The 23,783-nt window shown below is 45.0% G+C and overlaps 1 protein-coding gene across 1 annotated transcript in view; it reads left to right on the plus strand.

Annotated features, from left to right (window-relative positions):
- HAL (histidine ammonia-lyase) overlaps positions 1 to 23,783 on the plus strand; it is a 189,175-nt gene that overhangs the window by 118,903 nt on the left and 46,489 nt on the right. The window contains exons 15-17 of the mRNA XM_069229088.1: positions 1,224 to 1,304; positions 20,275 to 20,340; positions 20,651 to 20,816. Coding sequence (XP_069085189.1) covers positions 1,224 to 1,304; positions 20,275 to 20,340; positions 20,651 to 20,816 — 313 coding nt within the window. The remainder of the gene's footprint in view (positions 1 to 1,223; positions 1,305 to 20,274; positions 20,341 to 20,650; positions 20,817 to 23,783) is intronic.

Consider the following 23,783-nt stretch of genomic DNA (forward strand, 5'->3'; position numbering starts at 1 on the left):
CGAATGCCTAGCATACTGGATGCAAAAAGATAGACACTATCTTGGATATGAATGGCAGTATTGCTGTATTTAGAGGTTTTAGCTGCTAAGTAAAGTGCCTTTGAATGTGAACTGACAATCCAAATTGCATGTACTTGTATTCCCTTTAATGTATTCCGCAGTATGCCCAATTGGTGTGACCAAAATAAAGCTCATTTGGTAGATTACAAATAATTGTTTCTGTTCAGTTACTTGGTGCTATCTGCAACATGAAGCACCACCTTAAGTCACAGTAACACAGTTTCAATGTTGACAGGGGACAATGGGTGCAGTTAGAGTTTGACAGAGTGGGTGACCCACCATAAACTGGGATTCTACCCTTCCTCCTAACCTGGAAAGTGGCCAGGTGTCATCCCATGAATCCTGAGCTGCCTCTCCCTACACAAACGCCTTACGTGGTGGTCTGATCTACCACAGGACTGCCATCCCATGCCGTTTAGGGCTGGCTGATCTTAACTTTGTTTTCCTGCCTGGTACAACTCCATGTGTGGCATGGCCCTGACTTTCAAGAAGAAAATACCCTCTTCATCAGCGTTATTAATAGCCTGTTTTTCAAAAAAAAAAAAATCCTGTTTTGGGAGTTTGTTGTTGAAAAACATACAGAAATGCTATGCGGAGCCAAAACAAAGTCTCTGTATTCCTCTCTGTCTACTGTGAAGGTGCCAATGCGGTAGATCCACTGTTGAAATTGGATCTCTGTCATATGGGCCTCTGCCAGGAGAGCGAAGGCCATAACATTTTCATGCCTGAGAGCTAAATCTGGTTCTGTTTCTAGTCCTGACCTATCTGCTACAAATTATTGTTATCCTGTGCATTTATCACTTGTTTCAATAGAAGCAAGTCAAAACTGCAATTCCCTGCAGAGATTAGGATGTTAAAACAAAACCCAATACATGAAACACTGTGCCCTGTCGACAGTGAGGCCGAAACCTGAAGTTACGTCTTTTAGAGTGCTTGATTCCAAATCATTTTTTACACGTACCTTATAAATATACTTAAGTGACCGGTCACAAAAAAGTAAAAAAGTCTCATTTTACTAGTGTAATTATCATCACAGTGTGAATGTACAACCCCTTCTGATCATCAAGAGGCCTGCTTCTGTGTACTACTGCTTTATACCCTCCAGGGGCCAAATTAGTTTATGTAGGGGTACTTACCCACTTATTACTTTTGCTGTTTTTCAGGTGCATGGTGTGGTTAATGACACAATAACCTTTGTAAAGAACATTATTACAACAGAAATCAACAGTGCTACAGACAATCCTGTATCCTTTTGGCATGATCACTCAACACTTTGCAAATTTGCTAATAACTTATTTGGGTATGCTCAAAACAATCATAATAAATACAATGAAGTGCTCAGTGGTGTTATGAGAGTATCACATAACCCACTGCTATGATGTAGCAGCAGTTGGTAACAAAACTAGTGATGTCATAAAGGCCTTCCAAGCTGGGCTGACAAGCCTCCCTGAGAGCCTGTCAGGGCAGCTCTGCGTGTCTGCTTTGGCTGAAAGCAGAATGCATAGCTGCAGGAGGAGGGGAAGGCATGGAAGGTTGCTCGAGGATGACAAGTGTTTTTTTTTTAACCTTTAGAACAGGAATAGATGACAGAGACCATGTTATGTATGGTTTCCCATTTCTCTACCACTGTAGCAGGTAAAGGCAGGGGCAGAAGAGTTTGGGGGCCATACATAACATAAATTTATGGAATAGTAAAAAGTGAATTACGGGGATGTTTTTCATCTTGAGGTTCTCCCTGACATCATAGACAACTCGAGCTTCACTCTTGCTGTCGATTTGATGTCTCTCAGAACCCCCCTGGTGAAAAACATCCCCATAATTCACTGTTACCTTAGTACAATTCCATATGTTGATGAGTTGGTGAGATGTAAGGACTACAGGGTTTATGAAAATTGCTGGCTGGTTCCCAGGATCCTCGACAACTTTGGGTTGCGACTGTGTGGAAAATCTGGCTGAAGCTGGGACTGAAGCAGTGTGGGCTGACCAATCTGTTAGGAGACCCTCTCAGGACATTATTTAGATAAACTACTGACAGAAAGTTGACATATTGCTGCGAGGTAGCCCCCGAACACATGAGCATCAAACCCATACTGATGAGAAAAAGCAATCCTCATTACATGATATGACCCTCTGAACGAAACTTTAATGTAGCATTCTATCTGGATATATTACCTCGCAAGCTCTTTACTTTAAAATTTGCCCAAAGTTAAGTATTTGTGCCAGTGAAGTTATGAACGATGAAATGCATTTTCTATTCTTTTTCCCTTAGTACTAGTGGATGGGCACATTTCTTTTAAAAACATGGTAAGCAGATGCGAAACCTTAGGCAACTGTTTTTGCATGTTTCACACCTGCTTGCAGGTTGTAGGAAGTTGGCTCTGTAGGCACTATTTCAAAGTAAGGAATAGTATGCACAGAGTCCAAGGGTTCCCCTTAGAGGTAAGATAGTGGCAAAAAGAGATAATACTAATGCTCTATTTTGTGGTAGTGTGGTCGAGCAGTAGGCTTATCAAAGGAGTAGTGTTAAGCATTTGTTGTACATACACACAGGCAATAAATGAGGAACACACACTCAGAGACAAATCCAGCCAATAGGTTTTGTTATAGAAAAATATATTTTCTTAGTTTATTTTAAGAACCACAGGTTCAAATTTTACATGTAATATCTCATTTGAAAGGTATTGCAGGTAAGTACTCCAGGAACTTTAAATCATTACATTAGCATGTATACTTTTTACATAAAACACAATAAGCTGTTTTAAAAGTGGACACAGTGCAATTTTCACTGTTCCTGGGGGAGGTAAGTTTTGTTAGTTTTGTCAGGTAAGTAAATCACTTACAAGTCTCAGGTTTGGGTCCAAGGTAGCCCACCGTTGGGGGTTCAGAGCAACCCCAAAGTTACCACACCAGCAGCTCAGGGCCGGTCAGGTGTAGAGGTCAAAGAGGTGCCCAAAACGCATAGGCTTCAATGGAGAGAAGGGGGTGCCCCGGTTCCGGTCTGCCAGCAGGTAGTACCCGCGTCTTCAGAGGGCAGACCAGGGGGGTTTTGTAGGGCACCGGGGGGGACACAAGTCAGCACAAAAAGTGCATCCTCAGCAGCGCGGGGGCGGCCGGGTGCAGTGTGCAAACACGTGTCGGGTTTTCAATGGTTTTCAATGAGAGACCAAGGGATCTCTTCAGCGGTGCAGGCAGGCAAGGGGGGTGCTCCTCGGGGTAGCCACCACCTGGGCAAGGGAGAGGGCCTCCTGGGGGTCACTCCTGCACAGGAGTTCCGTTCCTTTAGGTGCTGGGGGCTGCGGGTGCAGGGTCTTTTCCAGCCGTCGGGAAATGGAGTTCAGGCAGTCGCGGTCAGGGGGAGCCTCGGGATTCCCTCTGCAGGCGTCGCTGTGGGGGCTCAGGGGGGACAACTTTGGTTACTCAATGTCTCGGAGTCGCCAGAGGGTCCTCCCTGAGGTGTTGGTTCTCCACCAGTCGAGTCGGGGTCGCCGGGTGCAGTGTTGCAAGTCTCCCGCTTCTTGCGGGGAGTTGCAGGGGTCTTTAAGTCTGCTCCTTGAAACAAAGTTGCAGTCTTTTGGAGCAGGGCCGCTGTCCTCGGGAGTTCCTTGTTTTTCTTGAAGCAGGGCAGTCCTCTGAGGATTCAGAGGTCGCTGGTCCTTTGGAAAGCGTCGCTGGAGCAGGTTTCTTTGGAAGGCAGGAGACAGGCCGGTAGGACTGGGGCCAAAGCAGTTGGTGTCTTCTGTACTTCCTCTGCAGGGGTTTTTCAGCTCAGCAGTCTTCTTCTTCTTGTAGGTTTCAGGAATCTAAATTCTTAGGTTCAGGGGAGCCCTTAAATACTAAATTTAAGGGCGTGTTTAGGTCTGGGGGGTTAGTAGCCAATGGCTACTAGCCCTGAGGGTGGGTACACCCTCTTTGTGCCTCCTCCCAAGGGGAGGGGGTCACATCCCTAATCCTAATGGGGAATCCTCCATCTGCAAGATGGAGGATTTCTAAAAGTTAGAGTCACTTCAGCTCAGGACACCTTAGGGGCTGTCCTGACTGGCCAGTGACGACTCCTTGTTATTCTCATTATTTTCTCCGGCCTTGCCGCCAAAAGTGGGGGCCGTGGCCGGAGGGGGCGGGCAACTCCACTAGCTGGAGTGTCCTGCGGTGCTGGCACAAAGGGGTGAGCCTTTGAGGCTCACCGCCAGGTGTGACAGCTCCTGCCTGGGGGAGGTGTTAGCATCTCCACCCAGTTCAGGCTTTGTTACTGGCCTCAGAGTGACAAAGGCACTCTCCCCATGGGGCCAGCAACATGTCTCGGTTGTGGCAGGCTGCCGGAACTAGTCAGCCTACACAGATAGTCGGTTAAGGTTTCAGGGGGCACCTCTAAGGTGCCCTCTGGGGTGTATTTCACAATAAAATGTACACTGGCATCAGTGTGCATTTATTGTGCTGAGAAGTTTGATACCAAACTTCCCAGTTTTCAGTGTAGCCATTATGGTGCTGTGGAGTCTGTGTTTGACAGACTCCCAGACCATGTACTCTTATGGCTACCCTGCACTTACAATGTCTAAGGTTTGGCTTAGACACTGTAGGGGCACAGTACTCATGTACTGGTGCCCTCACCTATGGTATAGTGCACCCTGCCTTAGGGCTGTAAGGCCTACTAGAGGGGTGACTTATCTATACTGCATAGGCAGTGTGAGGTTGGCATGGCACCCTGAGGGGAGTGCCATGTCGACTTACTCGTTTTGTTCTCACCAGCACACACAAGCTGGTAAGCAGTGTGTCTGTGCTGTGTGAGGGGTCCCCAGGGTGGCATAAGATATGCTGCAGCCCTTAGAGACCTTCCCTGGCATCAGGGCCCTTGGTACCAGGGGTACCAGTTACAAGGGACTTACCTGAATGCCAGGGTGTGCCAATTGTGGAATCAAAAGTACAGGTTAGGGAAAGAACACTGGTGCTGGGGCCTGGTTAGCAGGCCTCAGCACACTTTCAATTCAAAACATAGCATCAGCAAAGGCAAAAAGTCAGGGGGTAACCATGCCAAGGAGGCATTTCCTTACACAACCCCCTCCCCCCCCAAACGAAAGAGGATGAGACTAACCTTTCCAAAGAGAGTCTTCATTTTCTAAGTGGAAGAACCTGGAAAGGCCATCTGCATTGGCATGGGCAGTCCCAGGTCTGTGTTCCACTATAAAATCCATTCCCTGTAGGGAGATGGACCACCTCAACAGTTTTGGATTTTCACCTTTCATTTGCATCAGCCATCTGAGAGGTCTGTGGTCAGTCTGAACTAGGAAGTGAGTACCAAAGAGGTATGGTCTCAGCTTCTTCAGGGACCAAAGCACAGCAAAGGCCTCCCTCTCAATGGCACTCCAACGCTGCTCCCTGGGGAGTAACCTCCTGCTAATGAAAGCAACAGGCTGGTCAAGGCCATCATCATTTGTTTGGGACAAAACTGCCCCTATCCCATGTTCAGAGGCATCTGTTTGCACAATGAACTGCTTGGAGTAATCTGGAGCTTTTAGAACTGGTGCTGTGCACATAGCTTGTTTCAGGGTGTCAAAGGCCTGTTGGCATTCTACAGTCCAGTTTACTTTCTTGAGCATTTTCTTGGAGGTGAGTTCTGTGAGGGCTGTCACAATGGATCCCTATCCCTTCACAAACCTCCTATAGTACCCAGTCAAGCCAAGGAATGCCCTGACTTGGGTCTGGGTTTTTGGAGCTGCCCAGTCCAGGATAGTCTGGATCTTAGGCTGGAGTGGCTGAACTTGGCCTCCACCTACAAGGTGTCCCAAGTAAACCACAGTTCCCTGCCCTATCTGGCATTTGGATGCCTTGATAGAGAGGCCTGCAGATTGCAGAGCCTTCAAAACCTTCTTCAGGTGGACCAGGTGATCCTGCCAGTTGGAGCTAAAGACAGCAATATCATCAAGATAAGCTGCACTAAAGGACTCCAACCCAGCAAGGACTTGATTCACCAACCTTTGGAAGGTGGCAGGGGCATTCTTTAAACCAAAGGGCATAACAGTAAACTGATAATGCCCATCAGGTGTGGAGAATGCTGTTTTCTCTTTTGCTCCAGGTGCCATTTTGATTTGCCAGTACCCTGCTGTTAGGTCAAAAGTACTTAAGAATTTGGCAGCACCTAATTTGTCAATCAGCTCGTCAGCTCTAGGAATGGGATGGGCATCTGTCTTGGTGACAGAGTTAAGTCCTCTGTAGTCCACACAAAATCTCATCTCTCTCTTTCCTTCTTTGGTGTGAGGTTTGGGGACTAAGACCACTGGGCTAGCCCAGGGGCTGCCAGAGTACTCAATTATTCCCAATTCCAGCATCTTGTGGACTTCCACCTTGATGCTTTCCTTAACTTGATCAGACTGTCTGAAGATTTTGTTTTTGACAGGCATGCTGTCTCCTGTGTCCACATCATGGGTACACAGGTGTGTCTGACCAGGGGTTAGGGAAAAGAGCTCAGCAAACTGTTGTAGGACCCTCCTACAGTCAGCTTGCTGTTGGCCAGAGAGGGTGTCTGAATAGATCACTCCATCCACTGAGCCATCTTTAGGGTCTGATGAGAGGAGATCAGGGAGAGGCTCACTCTCAGCTTCCTGTTCCTCATCTGTTACCATCAACAGATTCACATCAGCCCTGTCATGGAAGAGTTTTAGGCGGTTTACATGGATCACCCTCTTGGGGCTCCTGCTTGTGCCTAGGTCCACCAGGTAGGTGACCTGACTCTTCTTTTCCAGGATCGGGTAAGGGCCACTCCATTTGTCCTGAAGTGCCCTGGGAGCCACAGGCTCCAAAACCCATACTTTCTGCCCTGGTTGAAATTCAACCAGTGCAGCCTTTTGGTCATACCAACACTTCTGGAGCTGTTGGCTGGCCTCAAGGTTTTTGGTTGCCTTTTCCATGTACTCTGCCATCCTTGAGCGAAGGCCAAGCACATAGTCCACTATGTCTTGTTTAGGCTCATGAAGAGGTCTCTCCCAGCCTTCTTTCACAAGAGCTAGTGGTCCCCTTACAGGGTGGCCAAACAGAAGTTCAAAGGGTGAGAACCCTACTCCCTTCTGAGGCACCTCTCTGTAAGCGAAAAGCAGACATGGCAGGAGGACATCCCATCTCCTTTTGAGTTTTTCTGGGAGCCCCATGATCATGCCCTTTAATGTCTTGTTGAATCTCTCAACAAGGCCATTAGTTTGTGGATGATATGGTGTAGTGAATTTATAAGTCACTCCACATTCATTCCACATGTGTTTTAGGCATGCTGACATGAAGTTGGTACCTCTGTCAGACACCACCTCCTTAGGGAAACCCACTCTGGTAAAGATACCAATGAGGGCCTTGGCTACTGCAGGGGCAGTAGTCGACCTAAGGGGAATAGCTTCAGGATACCTAGTAGCATGATCCACTACTACTAGGATGTATATATTTCCTGAGGTTGTGGGAGGTTCCAGTGGACCCACTATGTCCACACCCACTCTTTCAAAGGGGACCCCCACCACTGGAAGTGGAATGAGGGGGGCCTTTGGATGTCCACCTGTCTTACCACTGGCTTGACAGGTGGGACAGGAGGTGCAAAACTCCTTAACCTTCTGGGACATGTTGGGCCAGTAGAAGTGGTTGACTAACCTCTCCCACGTCTTGGTTTGTCCCAAATGCCCAGCAAGGGGAATATCATGGGCTAAGGTCAGAATAAACTCTCTGAACCACTGAGGCACTTCCACTCTCCTAGTGGCACCAGGTTTGGGATCTCTTGCCTCAGTGTACAGGAGTCCATCTTCCCAATAGACCCTATGTGTTCCATTTTTCTTGCCTTTGGACTCTTCAGCAGCTTGCTGCCTAAGGCCTTCAAGAGAGGGACAGGTTTCTTGTCCCTTACACAACTCTTCCCTTGAGGGTCCCCCTGGGCCCAAGAGCTCAACCTGATAAGGTTCCAGCTCCATAGGCTCAGTTCCCTCAGAGGGCAGAACTTCTTCCTGGGAAGAGAGGCTCTCTTTTTCTTGTTGTGTTGCAGCTGGTTTCCCAGCTGACTTTCCTTTTCTCTTGGTAGGCAGGGCCTTTCTTCCAGACTCCAGCTCTACTTTTTCACCCTGTGCCTTGCACTGTGCCCTTGTTTTGACACACACCAGTTCAGGGATACCCAGCATGGCTGCATGGGTTTTCAGTTCTACCTCAGCCCATGCTGAGGACTCCAGGTCATTTCCAAGCAAACAGTCTACTGGGATATTTGAGGAGACCACCACCTGTTTCAGGCCATTGACCCCTCCCCACTCTAAAGTTACCATAGCCATGGGATGTACTTTAGTCTGATTGTCAGCGTTGGTGACTGGATAAGTTTGTCCAGCCAGGTATTGGCCAGGGGAAACCAGTTTCTCTGTCACCATAGTGACACTGGCACCTGTATCCCTCAGGCCCTCTACACTTGTCCCATTAATTAAGAGCTGCTGCCTGTATTTTTGCATGTTAGGGGGCCAGGCAGCCAGTGTGGCTAAATCCACCCCACCCTCAGAGACTAATGTAGCTTCAGTGTGACACCTGATTTGCTCTGGGCACACTGTTGATCCCACTTGGAGACTGGCCATTCCAGTTTTAGCTGGAGTGGAGTTAGAAGTGGTATCTTTCTTGGGACAGGCCTTGTCTCCAGTTTGGTGTCCAGGCTGACTACAGCTACGACACCAGGCCTTTTTGGGATAAAAGTTTTTACCCTTGTACCCAGAATTGTTTTGTGAAGAGGCTCACCCTCCTGTGCAGGTTTTTGGGGGCCTGTAGAAGACTCTTTACTATTTTTGTTTTTGGTTGTCTCACCACCCTTCCCCTGGGGAGGTTTTGTGACCCCTTTCTTTTGGTCACCCCCTGTGGAAGTTTTGGACACCCTAGTGTTGACCCAATGGTCCGCCTTCTTTCCCAATTCTTGGGGAGAAATTGGTCCTAGGTCTACCAGATGCTGATGCAGTTTATCATTGAAACAATTACTTAATAGGTGTTCTTTCACAAATAAATTGTACAGCCCATCATAATTACTTACACCACTGCCTTGAATCCAACCGTCTAGTGTTTTTACTGAGTAGTCTACAAAGTCAACCCAGGTCTGGCTCGAGGATTTTTGAGCCCCCCTGAATCTAATCCTATACTCCTCAGTGGAGAATCCAAAGCCCTCAATCAGGGTACCCTTCATGAGGTCATAAGATTCTGCATCTTTTCCAGAGAGTGTGAGGAGTCTATCCCTACACTTTCCTGTGAACATTTCCCAAAGGAGAGCACCCCAGTGAGATTTGTTCACTTTTCTGGTTACACAAGCCCTCTCAAAAGCTGTGAACCATTTGGTGATGTCATCACCATCTTCATATTTAGTTACAATCCCTTTAGGGATTTTCAACATGTCAGGAGAATCTCTGACCCTATTTATGTTGCTGCCACCATTGATGGGTCCTAGGCCCATCTCTTGTCTTTCCCTTTCTATGGCTAGGATCTGTCTTTCCAAAACCAATCTTTTGGCCATCCTGGCTAACTGGATGTCCTCTTCACTGGAGTTATCCTCAGTGATTTCAGAGAGGTTGGTCCCTCCTGTGAGGGAACCAGCATCTCTGACTATGATTTGTGGAGTCAGGGCTTGAGAGGCCCTGTCTTCCCTAGATAGGACTGGTAAGGGGGAATTACCCTCCAAGTCACTATTATCATCCTCTGTGTTGCCATCCTCAGAGGGGTTGGCTCTTTCAAACTCTGCCAAAAGCTCCTGGAGCTGTAGTTTCGAAGGTCTGGGGCCCATTACTATTTTCTTTAGTGTACAGAGTGACCTTAGCTCCCTCATCTTAAGATGGAGGTAAGGTGTAGTGTCGAGTTCCACCACATTCATCTCTGCACTAGACATTATGCTTCTAAAAGTTGGAATACTTTTTAAGAATCTAAAACTAGTTCTAGGTTCTAATTCAAACTTTTACCAAACTTTTAAACTCTAAAAGGAAATGCTAACAGGGACTAACACAAGGCCCTAGCAGGACTTTTAAGAATTTAGAAAAATTTCAAATTGCAAAAACAATTTCTAATGACAATTTTTGGAATTTGTCGTGTGATCAGGTATTGGCTGAGTAGTCCAGCAAATGCAAAGTCTTGTACCCCACTGCTGATCCACCAATGTAGGAAGTTGGCTCTGTAGGCACTATTTCAAAGTAAGGAATAGTATGCACAGAGTCCAAGGGTTCACCTTAGAGGTAAGATAGTGGCAAAAAGAGATAATACTAATGCTCTATTTTGTGTTAGTGTAGTCGAGCAGTAGGCTTATCAAAAGAGTAGTGTTAAGCATTTGTTGTACATACACACAGGCAATAAATGAGGAACACACACTCAGAGACAAATCCAGCCAATAGGTTTTGTTATAGAAAAATATATTTTCTTAGTTTATTTTTAGAACCACAGGTTCAAATTTTACATGTAATATCTCATTTGAAAGGTATTGCAGGTAAGTACTTCAGGAACTTTAAATCATTACATTAGCATGTATACTTTTTACATAAAACACAATAAGCTGTTTTAAAAGTGGACACAGTGCAATTTTCACAGTTCCTGGGGGAGGTAAGTTTTGTTAGTTTTGTCAGGTAAGTAAATCACTTACAAGTCTCAGGTTTGGGTCCAAGGTAGCCCACCGTTGGGGGTTCAGAGCAACCCCAAAGTTACCACACCAGCAGGTCAGGGCCGGTCAGGTGTAGAGGTCAAAGAGGTGCCCAAAACGCATAGGCTTCAATGGAGAGAAGGGGGTGCCCCGGTTCCGGTATGCCAGCAGGTAAGTACCCGCGTCTTCGGAGGGCAGACCAGGGGGGTTTTGTAGGGCACCGGGGGGGGACAAGTCAGCACAAAAAGTACACCCTCAGCAGCGCGGGGGCGGCCGGGTGCAGTGTGCAAACACGTGTCGGGTTTTCAATGGTTTTCAATGAGAGACCAAGGGATCTCTTCAGCGGTGCAGGCAGGCAAGGGGGGGGCTCCTCGGGGTAGCCACCACCTGGGCAAGGGAGAGGGCCTCCTGGGGGTCACTCCTGCACAGGAGTTCCGTTCCTTTAGTTGCTGGGGGCTGCGGGTGCAGGGTCTTTTCCAGCCGTCGGGAAATGGAGTTCAGGCAGTCGCGGTCAGGGGGAGCCTCGGGATTCCCTCTGCAGGCGTCGCTGTGGGGGCTCAGGGGGGACAACTTTGGTTACTCACGGTCTCGGAGTCGCCGGAGGGTCCTCCCTGAGGTGTTGGTTCTACACCAGTCGAGTCGGGGTCGCCGGGTGCAGTGTTGCAAGTCTCACGCTTCTTGCGGGGAGTTGCAGGGGTCTTTAAGTCTGCTCCTTGAAACAAAGTTTCAGTCTTTTGGAGCAGGGCCGCTGTCCTCGGGAGTTCCTTGTTTTTCTTGAAGCAGGGCAGTCCTCTGAGGATTCAGAGGTCGCTGGTCCTTTGGAAAGCGTCGCTGGAGCAGGTTTCTTTGGAAGGCAGGAGACAGGCCGGTAGGACTTGGGCCAAAGCAGTTGGTGTCTTCTGTTCTTCCTCTGCAGGGGTTTTTCAGCTCAGCAGTCTTCTTCTTCTTGTAGGTTTCAGGAATCTAAATTCTTAGGTTCAGGGGAGCCCTTAAATACTAAATTTAAGGGCGTGTTTAGGTCTGGGGGGTTAGTAGCCAATGGCTACTAGCCCTGAGGGTGGGTACACCCTCTTTGTGCCTCCTCCCAAGGGGAGGGGGTCACATTCCTAATCCTATTGGGGAATCCTCCATCTGCAAGATGGAGGATTTCTAAAAGTTAGAGTCACTTCAGCTCAGGACACCTTAGGGGCTGTCCTGACTGGCCAGTGACTCCTCCTTGTTATTCTCATTATTTTCTCCGGCCTTGCTGCCAAAAGTGGGGGCCGTGGCCGGAGGGGGCGGGCAACTCCACTAGCTGGAGTGTCCTGCGGTGCTGGCACAAAGGGGTGAGCCTTTGAGGCTCACCGCCAGGTGTGACAGCTCCTGTCTGGGGGAGGTGTTAGCATCTCCACCCAGTGCAGGCTTTGTTACTGGCCTCAGAGTGACAAAGGCACTCTCCCCATGGGGCCAGCAACATGTCTCAGTTGTGGCAGGCTGCTGGAACTAGTCAGCCTACACAGATAGTCGGTTAAGGTTTCAGGGGGCACCTCTAAGGTGCCCTCTGGGGTGTATTTCACAATAAAATGTACACTGGCATCAGTGTGCATTTATTGTGCTGAGAAGTTTGATACCAAACTTCCCAGTTTTCAGTGTAGCCATTATGGTGCTGTGGAGTCCGTGTTTGACAGACTCCCAGACCATGTACTCTTATGGCTACCCTGCACTTACAATGTCTAAGGTTTGGCTTAGACACTGTAAGGGCACAGTACCCATGTACTGGTGCCCTCACCTATGGTATAGTGCACCCTGCCTTAGGGCTGTAAGGCCTACTAGAGGGGTGACTTATCTATACTGCATAGGCAGTGTGAGGTTGGCATGGCACCCTGAGGGGAGTGCCATGTCGACTTACTCGTTTTGTTCTCACCAGCACACACAAGCTGTTAAGCAGTGTGTCTGTGCTGAGTGAGGGGTCCTCAGGGTGGCATAAGATATGCTGCAGCCCTTAGAGACCTTCCCTGGCATCAGGGCCCTTGGTACCAGGGGTACCAGTTACAAGGGACTTACCTGGATGCCAGGGTGTGCCAATTGTGGAATCAAAAGTACAGGTTAGGGAAAGAACACTGGTGCTGGGGCCTGGTTAGCAGGCCTCAGCACACTTTCAATTCAAAACATAGCATCAGCAAAGGCAAAAAGTCAGGGGGTAACCATGCCAAGGAGGCATTTCCTTACACAGGTGTAATGCATTGCATTCCTGGTTTCTTTCAGTGTGAAATGTGAAAAGCGTGTCCATTCTACAGTACAGCACAGCACTGCCTGTTGCTGGGCAATATAATTTACCTTCATTCTATTTGCAACAAGTTACACTGTCAGCCCCCTGACAATGCTTGAAACCAACTTCTCCAGCAGGGTAAACCTGCCAGTGTGGCATCTCCCTGCTTAGAGCTCTGAGTGTACCATGCAAGCAGATGCCTCATATAGAGACACCTGCTAGAAAAGGGGAAACATCCTTTTTTACGACTTTTTTATTACGAAAGTCGTGGTTAACGAAAGCGTAACAACGCTTTTTTTAACCACGACTTCGTATTTTTGTGCCTTAACTACGTATGTTCTGAACAGCGAACATGCGTGGTTAAGGTACAAAGAAGGGAGTTGGCGAAGGTAAGTGGTGGGTTTAGGTTTTGGGGTGGGGTTGGGGGGGTGGGGCATTTTTGGTTTTGGGGAGGGGGTGGGGGGTCAGGGGGTTTTAGGTTTTGGGGTGGGGTTGGGGGGTTAGGGGGCTGTAGGTTTTGGGGTGGGGTTGGGGGGGTAGTGCGTTTTGGTTTTGGGGAGGGGGGTTAGGGGGTTTTAGGTTTTGGGGAGTGGGTGGGGGGTCAGGGGGTTTTAGGTTTTGGGGTGGGGGATGTAGGGTGAATGGTGCCTATTGCTAATGATTTTATCAGGAATGCCTTTACAACGAAATATCGTTGTTAAGGCATTCGTGGTAAAATCATTAGTAGTAAGGACGAAGTCGTTGTTCCGACCTCGTTGTTAAGGTTAGTAGTTGTTTTTAATTCGGTGTTCCGTCATATAATCCTTGAAAAGTTGCTTTCAAGATCACTGTCCCAGGAAACTTGATTATGTTACTGTAATCACATGTAAGGTGATTACACTGCATGGTCCCTGACCATGCTGTTTTAAGCTTTTTTTCTTTCCCCTTCACTATGGCTCTGCAAGCAGAAGAAAACAAGCATTGGCAAAGCCAATAGGTCTCGCCTATGTAAGCGCCATTGGCTTTGCATATGTGTTTTAGCCATGTTGTTCACTAGCGTGGCAGCTGTTTGGCATGGCTAAAGGTTAGTGCCATAGAGTAGAGTGGTGTGGAGTGTAGTATAGTGGAATGGCGAAGAGTGGAGTAGAGTTTTGTATAGTGGAGTGGCAGAGTGTGTCGTGTATTGAAGCAGCATTGTGTGGAGTCACGTAGAGTGTCATCTACTGGAGTGGCATAGAGTTGAATGGACTGATGTAGAGTGCATTGGAGTAGAGTGTAGCAGAGTATAGTGGCATAGAGTGTGGTGGCAGTGAATTCAGCGGCGTACAATGCAGCATTGTAGAATGCAGTGCGATAGATTAAAGTGGTGCATAGTAGAGAGTAGTGGAGCAGAGAAGAGTCGAGTGGCAGAGAGTGCATTGCTGTACAGTGGTGCAGAGTAGAACAGCATAGAGTTCAGTTGCAGAGGGTGCAATGTTACGGAATAGAGTGTCAAAGCATAGTGGTGTAGAGAACAGTGGCTTAGAGTACAGTGGTGCAGAGTAAAGTGCAGTGGTGAAGAGTTCAGTGACAGAGTGCAGTTGTGTAGATTGCATTGGTGTAAAGTGCAGTGGTTAAGGGTAGAGTGCAGTGGCATAGAGTGGATTAGTGTGGTGTAGAGTACAGCGGCATAGAGTAGATTGTTTCGAAGTAGCTTGAAGTGGCATAGAGTTGCAGGGTAGAGTGCAGTTGTGTAGAGTGGCATAGACTGTAATGTCATAGAGTGCAGTGGTACAGAGTAGATTAGAGTGGCATACAGTGGACTGGCGTTAAGTGCAAGTGCATAGAGGTGAGTGTTGCAGAGTAAAGAGGACTGGCATAGAGTGTATTTGCATAGGATGCAGTGGTGTAGAGTGCAGTGTTGCAGAGTGGCTTATTGTACAGTGGAATAGAGTGGAGTTCTTCAGAGTAGATTAGTTTGGCCTAGACTGGAGTGGTGTAGAGTGCAGTGGCTAATAGTGTAGTGGTGTAGAGTGGCAAAGAATCCATTGGCATAGAGTAGAGTGGTACGGTGTAGAGTAGGGAGGCGTAGTGTTAATTGACGTAGAGTGGAGTAGTGGCGAGTACAGTGGTGTGGAGTTGTGTGAAGTAGAGTGCTGCACAGTAGAGTGGTGCAATGGAGTGGAGCAGAGCAGAGTGGAATGGTGTAGGGTGAAGTATTCATGATATGGTGCACACTACAATTACAAACAATGCAATTCAATTGAAATATCCATTACATTTGCACGGAGAGTTTTACTAATAAAACTATACATTGCATAGACGATAATGTGTGGAAATTGAATCACCTAGTTTAATGATTCCCTTTGATCATATTAAAGAATTTGTTGTCAACACACTTCAGAAATAACAAAAATTGTGCTTTATTTGTGCGTTCATAATTCTGATATATTCTGAAATACTTAGTTTATTTAAATGTTGTGTGCTAGAAATAAAACTCTTTCCTACCCCCAGTATCCAGCAAGATTGTCACATAAATCCTCTCACTTTGAAGTCAGAGAAAGAAAAGTAAACATGCACCCTTGGAAGACAGCATTTGACATTTTACCTTGGTCTGTGAATTCACAGCAAATGTGACAAGATAAGAACAAGATTTAAAGGCCTGTTACCAGAAAGTGAGTTTGTGGAAGAATACAGAAAACACGGTTTAGGAAATGGGAGGGACAAACTGAGCCTTGAAAGCCTAAAGCACATAAAGCCAGTAGATGGAAAGCCAGAAAGTGTGAGTTGCAAACCACAAAGCCAAAGGTAATCAACGAGTAGAATGCATCCCTAGGTCTACTTCTGAAAGTTCCCAAGATGTCTTTAGCAAACCAGACAGTTGCTCTGTCTGGTAGGCTGCGACCTAAAAAGGTGGTGATTTTTGCTGTTTTGCTTTTTTAAGTGGAAATTCCACCCACTCCTCTTTAGATCAGAGGCCGGACAACAAGCTGATATAAGTGATTTCTCACATGCCCACAATGCAACAAACGACATGATTCTTGTAGACCGTTTAAAAAGCACTAGTAATCATAAGGCGCTGATTTGCACAGCTACTTTTATTTACATAACTATAACAAAAACATTGGTATGCCAATTAAGCTAGGCAGGAATCAGAAGCAATATAAGTATCAAGAAGACAGCGGTTCACAGACTTATTTAAACATATCTAATTTCCCCATCAAGAGATGCATAATGCCTTCACAATACAGCATATTCAAAAAACGTGGTTTAGGAATATTCAAATAAATGCAAATAAAAAAAAAGTAAGTGAGTATGTCATACATACATTTTCAAGAGGAAAATTCAAGTAAGCAATTCAAATAAATAAATTCAAGGAAATTATGGCATGATCGACTCACTGAGTGAGAGTACACAAATGCTCTGACACCTGCTATTTGAATCATTTTGATTTATTTCTTTGTGCTGGATTATATTTGTTAATCACAAACATTTGATGCTCTTTAAGTGTACTAGTAAGGGCGATCCATGCCTCTCGAATCTACTTAGTTTGGAACCATCACTGAACCCGGGGGTTCCCCTTCTCCTGTGTAAAATACCAGACTCATGCGTCATCTTATGTATATGCACTTATCACTTATTCACTTATTTTCTTCAATTTTTGGGCACCCTTCAATTCATTTGTTTGAATTATTTACTTGAAGTTTTCCCAGGAAATAAATGTATGAACTACTTCCTTACTTTGGTTGTTTTTTGCAATTACATTTATTTGAATAGTTCTGAACTACTTTTGGGAATACCGTTTATTTATGGATTATGAATCTCTTGATTGTGAAATTATGTATGCTTAAATAATTCTACAGTGAACCAATGCCCTTTTGATTTCGATACTTTTATTTGCATGGCAAACACGTAGGATTTTTATTTAACTCACGGTAATCTGGCAAATACATTTTGCCGTTTGTCTCAATAGATTCTTCCGTTGTTAGCAAGCGATTATGAATTTTATAAGCATTTTAAAAACATTTGAACATTTTCATTTCTTTAGTTACTCCTATGTAAAATGATGGGATGTTATTTGAGACATATAAAATGTTTCATTACCCGGAACAGTGATATGACTGATCTTTGAACTCCACATTGAACATGAATTGTATCAAATATTATCAGAGATGTTTACTGTTTCTGGCCAGTTAGACTCTAACTTCCTTCCCAGGGAAAGTGGTCACGTACTTAGATGGATTGATGGGGTAGGATCAGTAGTGTGCATTGAGGGGTATTCAAGTTTTATGGCTGCTAAGTGGGCAGTATAGTGGTTTATAATCTCCACATTTTCTTTCAACGCAAGCAAGTAGTTTGCTGCACATCAGGGGGGTCAGTTGCTGTCCTGATGTTTGGCTGGTGAGAGGTCCGAGACATGGACTGACTGCTCTGAAGGTTTGACCTGCAGCAAGAGTCGGCTTGTGTTTTCGGACAGAGCATGCAGCATTCCTCCTGGTGAGATGTTTTATATTTTAGCGGGAACCTGGTACCTACTATGTCAGTGCATTGAGCTTGATGTATGATCCAGAGATGTTTGAACTTCAAACGGGTGTAAAGTGGGAGGCAATAAAGTGGCTCTAGCTTTGTAACGTGATCTAGCTTCTCAGTTCTGCCAACAACATTCCAGCCTAAAAACAGTAAGCAACACTAGTGCAGACGAGGGAGAAGAAAGATGAATACATTTGGATATCGAGGTTGAAGAGACTTGGAAGGAGAAGTTGCTGTTTTTGACACTCCAATTTGAGACTTGGTAGCATAAACCTGTTTTCTTTGAATGCCAGCCTCTAAGGTTTCCAAGACTGCTCATTTTAGGAGCATGGATTCTGAAATCCAATATCTGGGAGAAATACTGTATTTCTCAGAAGAAATCAGTGTTGGTGCTCTAAATTCAGCACCTTTCCTGAGTTCGAAGTCAACATGCACCCTTATCTTCTTCCCGAACAGCAACGGATCATATTAAGCAAACTTTGCAAAGGTGCTCAGCAGACACCAGATCAAGTGCATTTTGAACTACGTTACCTTTTTCATGATGGGGATTGGTGAAAATAGATGTTGGTACAAACCCCACTGTGAAACATGAAATGGATCGGATTGTATTCCACTCTATATTACTTGAAGATCTACGCAAAGGGCAACAATAAAGGCCATTAATTGTCTAATCATTTAAAAAAAAAAAAAAAACAGAAACGTTGTTCCAAAAGGGAGCTTAACAGACTTGACACAAACTGATTTGTGATTCAAATTTAGTATTTCCCTAAATATTTGAAAGGTAGGCAAGTGTTGAACAATTGTTTATAAACTCTGCAAAAAAATAAGGTGAAAAATGTTGGTTTTATTTTGCTCGGCGACTAAATATTTTCTACACAATACGCTAATATATAAGCAATGATAAATAGCTGCTAAATTGGTACACGTTGAACCTGCTTCATTTTTTTCACTGGTGCAAAGCTTTACGGTAATCAACAAGTATAATGCTAAGCCCTACCATATTCAAATTAAAACACTGGAGTCTCATAACTGGGAAATATATCACCTTCCACCAATATGCATATGAAACACCTAAATACCAGATATATATACATATATCTATCAGGTATTTATAGATTTGGAGCTCCAATTTCCCTTGGAATTCTAGAAATGTGAGTGGCCTCCTTTTGCTAATTATCTGTAAAAATAGTTTTCGTACCCTAACTTGGCAACTCCTTCACATCATTTGCAATTCTGACTTCAACATCTTACTACATATCTTTAAATCCATCCTGCATGTGATTGCTTGCTTTTTTACAGGAGCCAAAAAATATGATTGCGGAACTCACGCTGACCAAATATGCTATGGTCATTGAGTAGAATCTAAGTCGAAATCTGCAGCATCACCTATACAAGTACTTAACTGAAGTTCCCAGAGTAGAAAAACAAATCTCTGAAGTGAAGCATTCATTCAGAGACCAAATTTCCAAACTCCGAAAGCACGAACGTACTCTGGATCCAGGAGGAGCTTGCACTCTTCAGTATCTCCCCCCCTCCCCCCATGATACATGCATTTAGAATAGGACACCCATTGGCAGAAAAGAAGAACGGTATAAGAATGAGAAACAGACACTGGACAACAAAACAATGGCTTGTCACTCTTGCCGGGCACTGATGTTTGCAGGGTGAAGTGAACACCCTTAATAACCTGCACCTATTTGTAGCAGTAAATGTATATACCCTAGCTGTTTCTGTCTGTAACCACTCTGTGCTCTGATGTGAAAAGTATTACTCCTGAAACTTAAACATCCAAGAGACAACTACCTTAGATAGTTAGAGACCCACCCCAGAGGGGAAAACTTCCACAGAAAAAAAGTTTTTTTGTTAGAAAAACCCTCACCCACCAGTTTTACCCCTTGGTGGCATGCTTCATCATTGGGTTTCTTTGCATTCTGCTGCAGAACGAGGCGTTCTCTGCGACCGACGGAATACATGGTAGCACTATTGGTATCAGTGATGCGGATGCTAGAAAAGGATAGGAGCGGTGGGGTCTTTGTAAATTAAAAATACCCCCCCTCTGGATGATATTACTCGTTTAATATGTCTCACAGGTGTAGTATGATTAAAAAGGGGTGTCAGGAGGGTGGGTATATTATGTACCTGTCCTCCTTAGTGGTCTACATGTTTTGGAGTTTACCCCTGAACTCCTCTTCTTTATATTTTTTTAATCATATAGACACTTGCTTGACCGAAGACTTCTCACTGGACCTTAAGTAAATTATTCATAGAAAGGTTAATATGTGCATTAAAGTGATGTCCAGCATCAGTACCAGAATTTAAAAAGTCTAGGAATTTAAGAGAAACTCACATTTGAAAAAATTTCCTTTCACTTTGCAATCACAAGCTCTTTAAAGAATACAAGGACTCAAACGAGTTTAGCTACAGCCTTTTACTTTTTATAAAGAGAGAGCAAAAGCAAATATATCTGCTTTATGATCTGCAGCATCCAGTGTCTAAAGTGACATTTACGCTGATGATGGATTATCGCTGTCCCATACAGAGGAGGCAGGGTTCAGTGCAGTTTATCATCGCCCAAGTAATCATAAAACCTAAATGTTGTTGGAGAAGCTCAGGTAAACTGAACTCTTCCATTCTATACTACAATGAAATAATACACAAGAATAGTGTTCATAATTGTATTTGGTGATCCCCTCAGAAGTGCATTTCATGGTGCATACGTCCATCTTCCCATGTATGCCTCCTGGTAGACAGTATGTGATGTTCGCATCTATTTTTTATGGTATACATGTCTTTTGGGTTTGTTTCAACTTTCATAACAGTTTGCTAATTTTAACTATTTTTACTCTTAAACATTATTTCTCAGTTCCTTAACATACATTCAAAGATGGTTTTTGCTGATAGAGGCGAAACTATATCCGGCGGAAACTTTCATGGTGAATACCCTGCAAAAGTAAGTGTTTGGTTAACTAAACGTATTGTAGACTGGAAGTACCTTTGAAGGTCTACATTTGAAAGAAAAACTGTTTTCATTAGATGGGTGATAATTTTTCTCAAATTATTCATTGTAGCACCAAAAATTCCACCAGACTGTAAATAAATACATTGCGTGTGAGAAAAGCAATGGTGGTATGCCTCGTGGGACAGATAGTGCAGTTTTCCAGGGTCACAACTCCTTGAACTGCTCCCGGATCATTGAGATCGTTTTAAGAATCTGTAAAGTGTAGTGTTTGTAAAGGATTTAAGATTATTTCTCTTTTCAGGCTCTGGACTATCTGGCTATTGGTGTCCATGAACTTGCTGCAATCAGTGAAAGAAGAATTGAGAGGTTGTGTAACCCATCCCTCAGTGAATTGCCAGCATTTTTAGTTACGGAAGGTGGCCTGAACTCGGGGTTCATGATTGCGCACTGCACGGCGGCCTCATTAGGTAAGCTTCCTGTAGCATTGAAAATGGTTGGAATTTAGAGAAATGAAAACCAGTCAACAGCTCCCAAGAGTCCCATATCCATGAGTGAGTAGCTCCTCCAGTCCAGGTTTTTGCTTTGAATTCCGGGATTTGTAGTTTTTATTTTCTAAATAAATAAATGGGACTATAAATCCCAGAATGTAAGACAAAAAAACTGTGTTGAATGAGCTCCTCACGCGTGGTCAAAGAGAGCTCTGTCACTCTGTATTTTGGATAATTAACAGCTAGTACCCAGGGGCGTTCTGCCATTTTATGTTGAATTCAGAACTAATAATCAAACGCCCTACATACATTGACATGCAATTACATTTTAATTGATATCCTGTTACTTTTTCATGTGACCAGTCGTTCTGGTTTCCTGTGTTAAGCTGTAAAACGGGCATGGTGCAGCGCATACATGACGTATTGTGAAAATTAAGAAAATTAAGTTGTTATTAGGAAATATTATTTTGAATAATGATGAAGAATATCCATTAAACGTTAAAACTTCTATTTTTTTCTTACAACCTTTAATGATTTCAGGGTTGACGTGGTATTTTACGTTTTATTTGTATTATTTTTTGTATTTTATTTATTACGTCAATAGCGTGGACTGAGCCACATGCTTAGCGGAGAGCTTTAAGAGTAACACATTAAAGGATGGCACAGAACATACAGAAAAAGACAGAGGAAGGGTAGAGTGGTTGGAGCCATGAGTTAAGGAGTTGTAGTTTAAAGAGAGATGCGTTTTCAGTTCTTTACTTCAGGTCTCCTTAACCACATTGTATATGTATAGCTGGTGCATTCCTCTCGGCACTGATTGCCAATAGCTCCATGTCCGTTGCTGGGAGCTGTTAGTGTTTTTACAGTGGGTGGTTGATATAGAGTGCGAACTGAGGAGTTAAAGTTGGTGTACGAAGAACTTCCATCGTTTATCTGTTGGGACTTTAGACCGTATGTTTGCAGATCTTTCCTCATGGGGATGTTGTCAGAGACTGCATAGATTTTTGGCGACAGTGCGCTTAAGGAAATGACTGGTGTAGCTAACAAAGTTTGGCTTCCTGATAGGACTCTTTGAAATGGGGCATGGAGCGAACGAAGCCTGTGTCTGACCACTGGCTTTCGCACTAGTTAAAGCTGACTGAGGAGCTATGCTGACTGATGCTGGAATGTTGGCTTAGTCCAGATGAGAGAGGACCACGACTGATTACAACTATGTGGGTAATTCCGTTTTGGGTTTGCAACCAAAACGGCTGAGCAGTAATTACTCACGAGCTAATTGTATATTCCTATTTCCTCAGATGCAAATTACCTACTCCTTGCAATTTGGCCACACATTTACAGCAGGTAAAACCAAAGCGAGGAACCTGTTGGCAAATGGTGTGATATTCCAATTTACCCAACCTGGAGAACGGTCGAGGCTTCACATATCCAAATTGTATGCTGTTTGCCAACACTGTTCTTACCAGATTTATTCCTGCCAGCACCTATTGTGCTAATACTGCGAGGTATGCCCTGTGCACCTGAGCAAACAGCATTTTGGAAATTAACTCATGAGCAAATATCACGCAACTTGGCACCCTGTTTTGGACGCTAATAGGAGTTTGCAACCCATCTAGAGTTAGCTCCCTTGATGTATATGGGGTCTTTGTGATGGAATTAGAGGTAGGGGGTATGTTTTCAGTGACACGAACCACTGGAACACAATTTAACAACAGTGTTCATCAGAGGGATTCGAAAGGGTATTGATTCCGTTAGCACCTGCACGTTTTCTGAAACTGGGGGAGAGGTGGCAGTCTCTTAGAGCAATAGTTCCAGGGGAGGAAGCCAGTCCCTCCACTGTGGGGCCACTCTATAGATTTCAGTTTGTCTGGCTGACTTCCTTGGCTTGCACATATTCAGTGCTCTGTAGCTGGGATGCAGGTACCCATGAGGAGTGAATGTCCTCTGCCAGTTATCAATATTTCATTTTTCTTCTACGTTGATGATTGTATAGAGGAACTCTGTTGAGTCACAGGACTAGAGTTCCCTGTATATTGGCACTCTTACCTGATCGACTAGTTAGGCACATAAGCCTTTTAACTCCAAACTCAGATTTTTATTCATCTACTTCACCCATTGATTCTAATCCTTCTACATGGAATGTGTGATGGAACAACTAATGTGAGAATCACGTATGCCTGAACAACGCGGTCGGAACAATGACCGCATTGTTACCACAAATGCCTTTACCACGCATGTCTTTACAACGATTTTTCATTGTAAAAGCATGCCTAGTAAAGGCATGTGTAGGAACGGCATGCGTGTGTCTAGTATGCCACCCCCCACCCGCCCTAAGGCTGAAAAGTACCCCACCCCTAATACTAAAACTACCCCTGCCCCGTCCCGAAAAACACAAGTACCCCAACACCCACCCTGAGCAATGAAACCTTTCCGACTCCCCTACCCGCCCTAAAAACAACTGACCCCCCACCACTCCTAAAAACAAAACTACCTGCCCCTAAAAACAAAACTACCCTGACCCCACCCTGCCCTAAAAACAATACTACCCCCCACCCAAAAACCTTCCTTAATCCCCCACCCGCCCTAAAAAAAGTGACCCTCACCCCTAAACAAAACGACCCTGATCCCCTTACCCTGCCCCTAAAAACCAAACTATCCCGATCTCCCCACCCCTAAAAACCAAACTACCCCGACCCCCCACCCCACACCCAAAAACAAAACTACCCTGACCACTCATTCCTAACAACAAAACTACCCTGATACCCCAACCCACCCTGACCCCTAAAACCTTCCCCGACACCCACCCCAAGCCCTTAATCCACCCCCACCCCTAAAAACTACCCCAACCCTGCCCAAACCCCACTTAGCTGATCAAACTACCCCGATCCCCCACCCCTGCCCCTAAAGAACCAAATAACTCCGATCCCCCCACCCTTAAAAACCAAA

This window comes from Pleurodeles waltl, chromosome 4_1, assembly GCF_031143425.1.
Source record: "Pleurodeles waltl isolate 20211129_DDA chromosome 4_1, aPleWal1.hap1.20221129, whole genome shotgun sequence".
In the NCBI taxonomy this organism is placed as follows: domain Eukaryota; kingdom Metazoa; phylum Chordata; class Amphibia; order Caudata; family Salamandridae; genus Pleurodeles; species Pleurodeles waltl.